General features: G+C 45.2%; 1 protein-coding gene across 1 annotated transcript in view; it reads right to left on the bottom strand.

The window, feature by feature from the left end:
* Positions 1–11,479: 11,479 nt before the first annotated feature.
* The window catches only part of TTL (tubulin tyrosine ligase), a 35,941-nt gene continuing 33,933 nt past the window's right edge, over positions 11,480–13,487 (bottom strand). The window contains exon 7 of the mRNA XM_081254686.1: positions 11,480–12,212. Within this exon, the coding sequence (XP_081110812.1) occupies positions 12,098–12,212 (115 nt within the window). The 3' untranslated portion in view covers positions 11,480–12,097. The remainder of the gene's footprint in view (positions 12,213–13,487) is intronic.

Consider the following 13,487-nt stretch of genomic DNA (forward strand, 5'->3'; position numbering starts at 1 on the left):
CCGGCGCCGGGCGCCTTCGGCTTGCTGGGAAATGTAGTTCCTCTTGTTCCTCCGGCCTTGGGTCCTCCGATTTTACGGGGTCGACTTGAAAACAATACCGTGGAGCGAATGGGCCGGTTTAAACCTGTGCAGAGTGGGAGCGTGGCGGACTCGACAGGCCTCCTCTCTTCCACCGCCGCTTCCCATATCCCCCTTCCGCGAGACGCCAAAGGCGGGAATCCGCTCCACGGGCAATTCCACGTGTGACCTCTTTGGCTCTCATTCGTGCTATTAGGGCTGGCCGAGAGCGGTGTTCAAAGATTTCCCTCTCTTCCCTTGACCGCTTTGCGATCCAGTGCTGATGCAGACCGTTGGGGTGACACCCAGCCGGACTCTTGGCTTCAAGGAAAAAGCAGTCGGGCACCAAACTGACTGCTCTCTATCCAACTCTGAAGTCGAAGGCTCATCACTGGGACGGTCAAGCGGTGGTCCGCCCTCTCTACCCACTCCCCGCGTCGTCTGGACTGGAGTCTTGAGCCGGGCGGGGCCGGGGCGGGCCCGCGGGGTGGGAAGGCGGGTGTCCGAGGGGCCTTCCAGCCTTAAGATCCTTTGAGGATCTGTAAGTCCTATAAAGTACTTGTCTCCCCAGAATACGGATTTTATCAGGGACTGCCTGCAGCTGTCTTTCAACTTCATCTTTGGTGTGTATGTGTGTGTGTGTCACAGCTCTATTCAGTATTGAAGTATAATTGACATGCAATAAACTACACACATTTAAAGGGTGCACGTTGATAAGTTTTGACCTATTTATACACCCATGAAGCCATCACCACAATTAATGAATTAATTCACCACTCCCAAAAGTGTCCTCCTTCCCCAGTTTCACCTTTACCTGGGTCAGCTGGTAATTTTCAGTCCTCTATTGCTCCCCCACCCCCATCCCATGCCATGTGGCTTGCAGGATCTCAGTTCCCGGACCAGGAATTGAAACGGCCTGGCAGTGAAAGCCCTAAGTCCTAACCACTGGACCGCCAGGGAATTCCTCTTATATCACTTTTTAAAAGTTATCTTCTGTTTCTGTCTTATGTTGACATTATCAAATCTCCCAAGATCCGTGCAGCTGTGACCTAAATTCTGCCTTCTCTCCCTTTACAACGTCTGCTTCTTTTAAGGAAAACTCTTCCTTCATTCCCTTTCCCTTGGTCAGGGTCTCCTGGAGGGCAGGAGAATGCAGGGTTGATGGCGGGAGCAGTCATTTCCATCAGGATACAAACTTGCTGGAAAAGCTGTTAAAACAAAAAAAACAGCTCACTGATCTCGTGTCCCTCTTCAGCTACCACAGGAATTCTCCCCTTCAGAACACAAAAAGCGTCGACCATCCTTACTATCTCTCCATTGCTTTTAAGGTTCATCCATGTTTTAGCATGTATCAGTACTTCACTCCTTTCACCGCTGAAGAAGAATCCATTGCATGGATACATATTTTGTTTATCTATTCACCGGTTGATGGACATTTCGGTTGTTTCCACCTTTGGCTATTATGAGTAATGCTGCTAGAAATATCCATGCACAAGTTTTTGTATGGACATATGTTTTCAATTCTCTTAGGTAGTACAGCTAGGAGTGGAATTTCTGGGACATATGGTAACTCCATGTTTAACTTCTTGAGGTACTGCCAAATTTTTCCAAAAGCAGCTGTACAAGTTTACATTCCCTCTAGCAATGTATGAGGATTCCAGTTTCTCCATGTCCTCACTAGTATTTGTTATCCTCTGTTTTTTAAAAATTATATCCACCCTAGTACATGTGAAGTAGTATCTAATTGTGATTTCTGTATTTCTTTAATGACTAGTGATATTGAGAATATTCTCATGTGTTTATTGACCATTTGTATATTTTCAATGGAGAAATGTCTATTTAGATACTTGGTCCATTTTAAAATTGGGTCATCAATTTTTTTTTTTTTTTTTTTTTTTTTTTTTTTGCGGTACGCGGGCCTCTCACTGCTGTGGCCTCTCCCGTTGCGGAGCACAGGCTCCGGACGCGCAGGCTCAGCAGCCATGGCTCACGGGCCCAGCTGCTCTGTGGCATGTGGGATCTTCCCGGACCGGGGTATGAACCTGTGTCCCCTGCATCGGCAGGCGGACTCTCAACCACTGCCCACCAGGGAAGCCCTGGGTCATCTTTTTTATTGTTGAGTTGTCATACTTCTTTGTATTATTTCTATACTACTTATCAGATATATGATTTGCAAATATTTTTTCCCATTTTGTGGGTTATCTTTTACTTCCCTGGTTGTGTCCTTTGAAACACAAAAGTTTTTAATATTGATGAAGTCTAGTTTATTTTTTTCCTTTTGTTGCTTGTGCTTTTGATGTCATATCTAAGAAATCATTGCCTAATCCAAGATCATGAAGGTTTACAGCTATGATGTCTTCTGAGTTGTGTTTTTTTGTTTGTTTGTTTTTTTAGGTGCAACTCTTACATTTAGGCCTTTGACCCATCTTGAGTTAATTTTTGTATATGGTGTGAGAAAGACATCCAACTTCATTCCTTTGCATGTGAATATTTAGTTCTAGCACCATTCGTTGAAAAGACTATTCTTTCTCCCATTGAACTGTCTTAGCACCTTGTCAAAAATCAATTGATCATAAATATGATGGTTCATTTCTGGAGTCTCAGTTCTATTGCCTTGATGTGTATGTCTATTCTTATACCAATGCCATACAATCTTGGTTAATATAGCTTTGTAATACATTTTGAAAACAGGAAGTGTAAGTCCTCCAACTCTGTTCTTCTTTTTCTAGGTTGCTTTGGCTATTCCTGATCCTTTGTATTTCCATATGAATTTTAGGGTTGGCTTGTCAATTTCTGCAAAAAAGGCAGCTGAGCTATTTGATAGGGATTATAGTCAATCTGTAGATCAATCTAGGGTCTATATTCATCTTAACAATAATTATCTTCCAACCTATGAACACGGGACGTCTTGCCATTTATTTGGGTGTTAATTTCTTTCAAAGATGTTTGGTAGTTTTTGGTGTACAAATGAACTTCTTTTGTTGAATTTACTCCTAAGTATTTAATTCTTTTTGATGTTGATGTAAATGGAATTGTTTTCTTCATTTAATTTTCAAATTGCTCATTTGTAGGGTCTAGAAATACAATTGAGTTTTGTATATGGATCTTGTTTCTGGCAATCTTGTGTGAACTCATGTATTAGATCTAATAGGTTTTGTGGATTTCTTAGGATTTTCTGTATGTTAGGTCTTGTCATATGCAAAAAGAGATAGTTATATTTCTTCCTTTCCAATCTAGATGCCCTTCCTTCTTTCCTTCCTCCCTCCCTTCCTTCCTTCCTTCCTTCCTTTTGAACCCTTAATCCAGTGTTGAATAGAAGTGGCAAGATTAGATCTTTGTTTTATGCTTGATTTTAGGGAGAAAGCTTTCAGTCTTCCACCACTAAACATGATGTAGGCTGTGGGTTTTTCCAAAGATGCCTTTTATCAAATTGAGGAAGTTCCCATTTCATTCGTAGTTTTTTGAGTGTTTTTACAAAGAAAGTGTTGTTTTGTCAAATGCTTTTTCTGTGTATATTGATATGATCATGTGGCTTTTATCTTTTGTTCCATAATAAATGATTATATTGGGCTTCCCTGGTGGCGCAGTGGTTGAGAGTCTGTCTGCCGATGCAGGGAACACGGGTTTGTGCCCCGGCCCGGGAAGATCCCACATGCCGCAGAGCGGCTAGGCCCGAGAGCCACGGCCACTGAGCCTGTGCGTCCGGAGCCTGTGCTCTGCAACGGGAGAGGCCACAACAGTGAGAGGCCCGCATACCGCAAAGAAAAAAAAATGATTATATTGATTGAATTTTGTGTGTTAAATGAATGTAGACTTTTTAGGATAGATCCTACTTGATCATGGTGTATACAATAGTATATACAGACAGTCCCCAACTTACAATGGTTCGACTTATGATTTTTCAACTTTACAGTGGTGCAAAAGCGATACACATTCATTAGAAAACTTACTTCAAATTTTGAATTTTGATCTTTTCTCAGGATAGGGATATGAAGTATGGTAGTCGCTCATGATACCGGGGAGCAGTAGTGAGCTGACGCTCTCAGTCAGCCAAGCGATCACAAGGGTAAACAACCAGTACTCTTATAACCATTCTATACCCAGGCAGCCATTCCATTTTTCACTCTCACTACAGTATTGAATAAATTACATGAGATAGTCAGCACTTTATTATAAAATAGGCTTTGTGTTAGATGATTTTGCCCAACTGTAGGCCAACGTAAGTGTTCTGAGCGCATTTAAAGTAGACTAGGCTAAGCTATGGTGTTTGGTAGGTAAGGTGTATTAAATGCATTTTTTTTTTTTTTTTTTTTTTTTTTTGCGGTACGCGGGCCTCTCACTGTTGTGGCCTCTCCCATTGCAGAGCACAGGCTCCGGACGCGCAGGCTCAGCAGCCATGGCTCACGGGCCCAGCCGCTCCGCGGCACGTGGGATCTTCCCGGACCGGGGCACGAACCCATGTCCCCTGCATCGGCAGGCGGACTCTCAACCACTGCGCCACCAGGGAAGCCCCATTAAATGCATTTTTGACTTATGGTGTTTTCAACTTACAGTGGGTTTACTGGGACATAACCTATCATAAGTCAAGGAAGATCTATAATCCTTTTTATATGTTGCTGGATTTGGTTTGTTAGTATTTTGTTGAAGATTTTTTCATTTCTATTCCTAAGAGATATTGGTCTGTTGCTTGCTTTTCTTGTGATGTCTTTGTCTGGTTTTGGTATTAAAGTATTAATAGTGACCTTATAGGATGAGTTGGAAAGTGTCCCCTCCTCTTCTATATTTTGGAAGAGTTTGTGAACGATTGGTGTTAATTCCTCTTTAAACATTTGGTAGAATTTACCAGTGAAGCTATCTGGTCCTGGGCTTTTCCCTGTGAAAATATTATTTATTATTAATTCAATCTCCTGTTAGATCTATTCAGAATTTATCTTCTTGAGTTAGTTTCATCAGTTTTGTGTCTTTCTAGGAATGTGCCCATTTCATATAAGTTATCTAATTTGTTGGCATATTATTGTTCATCAGGTTCCCCCATAATCCTTTCTATTTGTGCTATAGTAATGTCCCTCTTTCGTTCCTTATTTTTTCTTGATCAGTCTAGCTAAACGTTAGTCAATTTTGTTGATCTTTCAAAGCGCCAACTTTTGGTCTCATTGATCTTATCTATTGTTTTTCTATTCTCTACTTCATTTATTTCCACTCTAATCTGTATTATTTCTTTCTACTTACTTTGGATTTAGCTTGTTCTTCTTTTCTAGTTTCTTAAGGTGGAAGGTTAGGTTACTGATTTGAGATCTTTTCACAATATAGTCATTTAAAGATACAAATTTTCCTTTAGGCATGACTTTAACTGCTTTCCATAAGTTTTGGTAAGTTGTGTTTTCTTTCTTTTTTATTTATTTATTTATTTTTTGGCTGTGTTAGGTCTTCGTTGCTGCATGCAGGCTTCCTCTATTTGCGGTGAGCGGGGGCTACTCTTCGTTGCAGTGGGCGGGCTTCTCATTGCAGTGTCTTCTCTTGTTGCGGAGCACGGGCTCTAGGCACACGGGCTTTAGTAGTTGCAGCACGCGGGCTCAGTAGTTATGGGTTGCGGGCTCTAGAGCACAGGCTCAGTAGTTGTGGCACACGGGCTTAGTTGCTCCATGGCATGTGGGATCTTCCCGGACCAGGGCTCGAACCCGTGTCCCCTGCATTGGCAGATGGATTCTTAACCACTGTGCCACCAGGGAAGCCCTGTTGTGTTTTCATTTTCATCTCTCTCAAAGTACTTTCTAATTTCCCTTGTGGCTTCTTTCCTTTGGCATTTTTAACTTCCACATACTTGTGATTTTCCCTGATTTGTTAATGATTTCTCGTTTTATTTCATTGTGTTCACAGAACATCTGTAGTTTGATTCCAATCATTTTTAATTCACTGAGGCTTTATGGTGTAACATATGGTTTATTCCTGAGAAAGTTCCATGTGCACTCCAGGAAAATGTATATTTTGCTATTGTTGGGTGGCGTGTTCTATAGATATTTGTTAGGTCTAGTTGGTTTCCATTGTTTTCTATGTTCTTGTTGATCATCTATCCATTATTGAAAATGGAAAGTTGAAAGCTCCAATTCTTACTGTAGAATTGTCTATTTCTCTCTTTAGTTCTGCCAGTTTTTGCTTCATGTATCTTGGGACTCTGTTGCTAGGTGCATTTGTTTGTAATTGTTATATCTCCTGATGGATTGATCTTTTTAGCATTATATAGTGTCTTTCTTTGCCTGTAATAATTTTTTTTCTTAAAGCCTATTTTGTCTAATATTAGTATGGCCACCTAAGCTCTCTTTGAGTTACTGCTTGCATGGTATGTTTTTTCCAATCCTTTTACTTTCACCTGTTTGTGTCTTTGAATCAAAGTGTGTCTCTTGTAGATAGTATAGAGTTTGATCATGGTTGTTTTTTTTTTTTTTTTTTGATCCATGTTGCCAATCTCTGCCTTTTGATTGGAGTGTTTAATTCATTTACATTTAAATGAAATTACTGATAAGGTAGGATTTGTGTCTGCATTGTGCTATTTGCTTTGTAAATGCCTTATTACCTCCCCATCCCTTCACTACTGCCTTTTCTTGTTAAATATATATTTCCTAGTGTACCATTTTAGTTCCCTTGTCCTTTTTACTACATATTTAAAGTTATTTTCTTAGTGGTTAATGTGTCTTGGTGCGGATCTCTTTGAATGTATCCTACTTAGTTTATTGAACCTCTTGGATGCATTTTAATGGTTTTCATCAAAGTGGGAAAGTTTTTGACCACTACTCCTTCCAACGTGTTTTCTGCCCCCTTCTCTCTCCCTCCTTTCTTTTAGGATTCCTGTTACGTATATGTTGGTGTACATACATGTTTCTGGAGTTCTGTTCATTTTTTTCATTCATTTTTCTTTCTGTTCCTCAGACTGGATGATCTCAATTGAATTCAGATTCACTGATTCCTTCTTTTGCCAGCTCCAACCTGCTTTTCAACACCTCTACTGAATTCTTCATTTGCATTATCATACTTTTCAATGCCAAAATTTCTTTGTTCTATTTAAAAAACAATTTCTCTCTTTAATGATGTTGTCTCTCTGGTGACACATCATTCTGTTGTCTCCTTTAGTTCTTTAAACATATTTTAAGTAGCTGAATTAAAGTTTTTATGTAGTAAGTCCAATGCCTGGGCTTCTTCAGGTATGGTTTCTATTGACTGTTCCTTCTATGGGCCATACTTTCTTTTTTCTTTGCATGTCCCGAAAATTTGTGTTGAAAATTGGAAATTTTTAATAATATGATGGGACTTTGGAAACCAGACACTCTTCCCTCTCCAGGGTTTCTTGTTGTTGTTCTTTATTTAGTGACTTTTCTGAACTAATTCTGTAAAGCTTGTATTCTTTAGTGTGTGGCCACTGAAATCTCTGCTCAGTTAGCTTAGTGGTCAACTAATGATTGAACAGAGATTTCCTCAAATGCTTAGAACGAGTACATCTCCCAGTCTTTGTCACAGGACTGTGTGTGTGTGTCTGTCTGTGTGTGTGTTGGGCATGCCTTCATGCTCAGGCAGTTTACAGCTCTGCCTTAGTCTTCACTTCCTGCTTGTGCAGATCGTCCTAATCAGACAGAGGTGAAAGCTGAGGGAATTCAGGTCTCCCCTGGGCATGTGCACAGCCCTACACCTGTGTGTGGCCTTCCATAGTTTTAGGAATATGTTGAAACTTTTCAAAACGTTTTATGGACATCTCATTCCCCATCTTTCCCTTCTAAATTTTTTGGTCAGCAGCTTCTTTGTTCCAGCTGCTAAAGCCATCTCAGTAAGTTGAGATGTTAAACAATTGCTGCTGATTATTTTTAACAAATGCACCCAGGGAAAAGGCTGCTCACACTGGGCACACTCTGAGATAGGTCACATAAAATAAGCCCTAAGATGGGGACTTACACAGAAGTCCTTAGTGAAGTCTTAGTAAGGACTTCTTGAACTTCTAGCTATTTGGGGAAGGAACCTCACTTCAGAAGTCCCTCTACCTCCATGTTTAAAGCACACATAACTCCTTCACAACCAGGGGTCTCACCTCAAAATCTGCAGAATGATTCAGACAATACACATGACATGTGAGACATGATGGACTGGATTTTGGCAGCTGAGATTATTTCAATGCTTCACCCTGGAGCAGCTCATCACAGTTTCAAAGGACAATCTGTTGGCTTATGCATTGAGTAGCATTCTGGGGTCAGCAAACAATGGCCACATATGTGCTTGTTTTTGTATGGCCTGTGTGCTAAGTTTTTTTGGCTTTGTTTTAATATTTTTTAAGAGTTGGGGAAAAGAAAGAAGAATATGCAAAGGAGAACCAGTTTAGCTTGCAACGCCTAGAATATTTACTACCTGGCCCTTTATAGAAAAAGTATGCCTACCTCTGGGTAACAGAATCATGCATTCAAATAACCAGTGATATCCTAGGACAGTCAACACTCATAATAAGGTGACAGAACCAAAAGGCAAAGAAATGCTTGAAATATGATTCCTTTAATGCTCCAGGCATTTTAAACATTCATAAAATCGCCTTGTTTCAGAAGTCATTTCCTCTTAGGTACAGATTCTGTGTCCAGGATCAGAGACAGTTTTCTCCATGGCACCCATGTGCTGTGGGGACCCACTCTGGCATCTAGTCTTCTCTGGCAGAGACCCCACCACCCACAGCAGGGCTGGATGCACCCCTGCTTGACACGACCTCCGTTCTTAACGGCAACACCCTCTGCAGCATGACTGCTGCTTGCGGGTCCTGCGATCCCATCCATTTCCAGCACTACCAGATGTCCCAAGTCTGGGATGATCACCCTGAGGCACTCGTGAAACATCACGTCAGCTGGTAAGTCCACCAGCACCTGCTCCACTGCATCAGACAGACACCGAGGTACTTCCACGTCCTGGGGCAGTGGAGTTTATAGTTACCAAGGGAGTCCAGAGGGAGGAAGGGGATTTTCTCTCAATAATTTGTTTATAATCTTAACACGTATTTAGCAGATTTATAAATTCATGTCTGTTTATATTTGCTGACAAGGCTTCACAAACTGTTTAAGTAGATGAAAGCACAGCTGAGTTTCCAAAGGCTGTGACGGGGACGGCACTCGCTGTATCACGTCAGCATCCGGTCATTCTTAAAGGAATGCCTAGCCTTCTAAAAGGAATTTTTTTTTAAAGCCCTAAACCTTATCTGATTCTTCCAAGGTAATAATGTGTTTGTCCTTCCTTCTCAATCAGTGGTTCAAGGCATCTCAAAGCATGCTGATGCCTGAGGTTCTGACTTAATGGGTCAGGGGTGAGGGAGGGGGAAGGTGTGGACACCCACATTCTTTAAAAGCTTCCCAAGTGATTCCAGGAAATAGCCAGCATTGAGAACCTTGGTTCTAGAGGTTCTCCAGCCTTCCTAATCTCATGTGTCCTCACTAAATGCCCTTGAAGTAGTCCCTGGGTCAGGCAACAAGCTCTTCCATGAGATAAGAAACTAAGGCACAGAGAGGTTCACGGGCTCCTCTGATGCTGTGCAGCCAACGACAGAGTCAAGATCAGAATCGACACCTCCAGAAAACACCACCTCCTTCCCCAGCAACTGGAGACACGAACACAGACTACAGGTATGAAGACTGACTGGGGGCGAGGCATGACCACCTGTGTCAAGGATATCATGGAAGGATATGGAACAGTTCTGAGCCAACCATTCCACCTGATCAGAAATAAATGCATAAAATAGATACTTATTTGAAACCATGCGAGGAATGAAGCAGAATTTTCTCTTTAAAGCCTTCCTTCCCTCACATATATTGCTATTGATTCAGGTTTCTTAGAAAATCCATCAAGATCCACAGACTGCCTACCTGGATTCTTAGCTCTGTCACCGTAAGAGACAATTCTCGAATGTCCCTGCAATTCGGGTCCACAAGATCATCACAAATCTGCGTTCGCGTGTGACGGCACTACAGAAACCTCCACGCTTTCCCCATCACCCTACACTTTCCACGTAGGTGTGCACCTCACCATGACCTGCTCAGAAGCCCGCAGCACTAAGCCATCAGCTGTGCTGGGTCTTCACAGTTCCCTTAACAGGGTCTTACTTTGCTCTGGATGGAAACGTCATTATCTATCTATTCTGGGTAACCGCCCGCACGTTTACTTTGTAATTCCAAACACCCGGGAGGGCCGAGCCAGCTGGCCCCTCCCCCACTTCCGCCCGGACATCACTATTTCACATCCCACACGCACTGCTGCATCCACTGAATCATTTCCATCATGATTCCTTTTTTCACTGTAAGCTCCCACATCTCATCATGTGTGAGGTGTTGCTTTTTCTCCTCTTTGTAAAAAAAGTCTCCCCTGGCTGCAGAACTGTTTTCTCGTGCCACGTAGAGACGAGTAACGGAGCACACACGTGCCAGAGGGAAGACCCCGCCGCGCCCTGGGGAGGAGGGAGCCTCTTCAGTGGGTCTGCTGTGATTCCCAATGCACCGTTCACTCATCTTACAGTGGACACAGATGGCATACGGGGCTTCCTCTCGCTAGTGACATGGCCTCCTGGGAAGTCTGCAGAAAATTCGTCCATCCCGTGAGTAGAAACTACATCTAACGGGACACCCGTTAACCTCTGCTGACTTAAGAGATGCTGAGTGCGGCTCTGAAACCACATCTTCCCCATTTTAAGAGACTCTCCCACTCAGGCGAGACACACACTGATTCAGAGCGTCTCCGTGATGTCGAGAGAGGCGCAGCAGACGGAGAATCTTCCCTGGAACACAACCTGCCTGTCCAGCTCCCACAGAAGGTGCTAGAAGAGCAAGAAAAACAAAATGGGGAGGAGCCCCCTGGGGTGGAGGGGAGGGGAATTCTACCCTCTCCTGACCCCTAGAAGGGTTTTTACAAAAGTTAAATCTCCCCCCCCCAGAAAAACAGAACGAAAGGGAACTTGGCCAAAGGGCATGTAGAATTCTGGTTAAAACAAAGAGAACTGAGAATCATATTTCAAAGACTCCCCACCACGCAACTATTAAGTGAAGCAGGACGTTGTGTTTTTTCCTCTCTCATGCTTTTTGGATGCTTACGGATTTGCAGCAAACTTGCTGCTTGGTTTCTAAAACATGCAGAGAGCAGGCTGAGGGCAGCGTTTGCTGTTTGGTGCCCAGCCCACGCCAACCCTGGCCAGTGACCAGCCAGATGCCATCAGGACCAAGATGAGCAAGCCCCCCGAGGGCCAGGCAGCGTCCGCAGAGCCCAGCACCCAGGACAGTCGGTGCGCGCTTGTCCAGATGCCCGTGGGACTAGCGGGGGACACGTTGGTGCGCGCTTGTCCAGATGCCCGTGGGACTAGCGGGGGACACGTCGGTGCGCGCTTGTCCGGATGCCCGTGGGACTAGCGGGGGACACGTCGGTGCGCGCTTGTCCAGATGCCCGTGGGACTAGCGGGGGACACGTCGGTGCGCGCTTGTCCGGATGCCCGTGGGACTAGCGGGGGACACGTCGGTGCGCGCTTGTCCGGATGCCCGTGGGACTAGCGGGGGACACGTTGGCAGCCTCCCAAGTGCTCTCATATCCCGCCCCCGCCCCAGACAGGAGGCTGTAGCTGGGCACAGAGCTAAGGCACTAATGCAGCAGGTGGACAGACACCAACCAGATCCAACGGCTGCCACCCCGGGCAGGAGAGGCGCTGCTCACAGCACTACGTTAGGATGAAAATCAGATTTTTCAAAGGCTGAGAACGTAAGATAAGCACATCCCTGTTTTTGCCCCTCAGAAGAATATCCTGCTCTCCCATTGGCGAAATTTGCTGCAGTTTTCGAATCTCAGTAGCAGTGCCAAGAGCTCCACCTGGGAACCCCTGGGCAAACAACCACTCCTCGGGGAAGCTGCCTTTTCTTCTTCCAGCGCGTCTCTGCGGGTTGTCTCTCTTCCTCCTGTTTGGCTTGATGATGAGCGACTCGGACACTTCTCCTTCCCCCGGGGCAGCGCCCCCTCGTGCTTCTTCCGAGGCAGCTTCGGGCACCTCCCTCGGTCACAGCTTGATGAAGGCGGCCGGCTGGGACGGCTGCTGCGCCGAGCCAGGGGGCGGGAAGAGGCTGGCGATGGCTATGTCCACAATGCCTTGGCACAGCTCCGCGTAGAGCTTCCTGAAACGGGTTCAAAGAGCTATTACTGAGGATGCTCATCAAAGCGCAAGCGAACAGTCAACGCTTTTTTCACCAGGATCTGCCCTAGAAATTCCACCTCACGTTTCTAAGACTGGTGTCTGCTGACCATACAGATCCTGCAGGAGGTACTGCAGGAAGAGAAAGCAGCCACTCAACAGGTATTTCTGGAAGGTCTTGCAGGTGAACAGACAAGACGACTCCTGCTCTGACTTGAACTGCAGGGGAGACAGGAGATTCCAAAGAGAACGGGGGCTGTCTTGCCTGTCTGGGGTGGGGGGACACCCGGAGGCACAGGCTCTCCCCAGGGAAAGTGCCCACGCGGTGTGGCTGAGGGGCCTTCAGGAAAGAGTCCCCGGAGTGACAGCTCAGCCGAGACCCCGAGAGGGAATCACGTCGGACAGAGAATGGATGATGGGATAGGAAACAGGATGAAGGAGGGGGAGCCAGACACAAAGAACGGGGGAGAGATGCGGAGAGAAAGGAGGGGGGGTGGGGAGAAAGAGAGACCTGGGCGAGAGAGAAGAGGCGCAGTGCAGATGGAAGGAGTGGTACCCACTGAGGAGAGAGAACTCAGGGCATCTGGGGAACTGGACCATCGCGGTGCGAGGCTAGGGACCAGGCAGGGGCCAGGCTGTGCAGGGTTCTGATGCCACGTGCAGGGGTCTGGACTTCAGCCAGAGGCAATGGAACCACCATAGCAGAAAAGCTAAGGAGGAAAACCTCCCATCCAGTCTCTTCAGAGAAGCGATGAGGCCCTCTAGCTCCCCACTCACTTAACTGCCTATAGGATTTTCGCCCGTTTCACATGGCAGCACCTGAGGCCCCCAGAGCCAGCTCGCTCAGGACTGTCTCTAACACAGGGAAAAACCAGAGACATATGGTCCAAAGAGAAAACCCACATTTGGGATGATGCTCCAGGCCTGATGTGCCTTCCCAACTGACTCAAGACACATTTGGAATCCAGGTGGCTGGAGCCAAGGGTAGGAGCCCAGGCCAGCTCAACCTAGAGGAACAGAGGTCTTTACTGCCCTGATTTCCAGAAGATGCTATGTCCCAATCTCCATCAGGTAGGACATCTTCACAAGCGAATTCCCATCCCTCCTGATGCAATGGCAAATCTCTGCTGTCATCCTCCCCAACACAGAAACTTTCTCCCACCGCCCCCCATCCCGTTCTACTGCCCTTGAAGCTGGAACCTGTATGTTCTAACCTCTCGTAAGGCCCTCTGGGAAGAACGCTCATGCAAAGCCATGT

This window comes from Mesoplodon bidens (genome assembly GCF_964165515.1).
Source record: "Mesoplodon bidens genome assembly, chromosome: 14".
NCBI lineage: Eukaryota > Metazoa > Chordata > Mammalia > Artiodactyla > Ziphiidae > Mesoplodon > Mesoplodon bidens.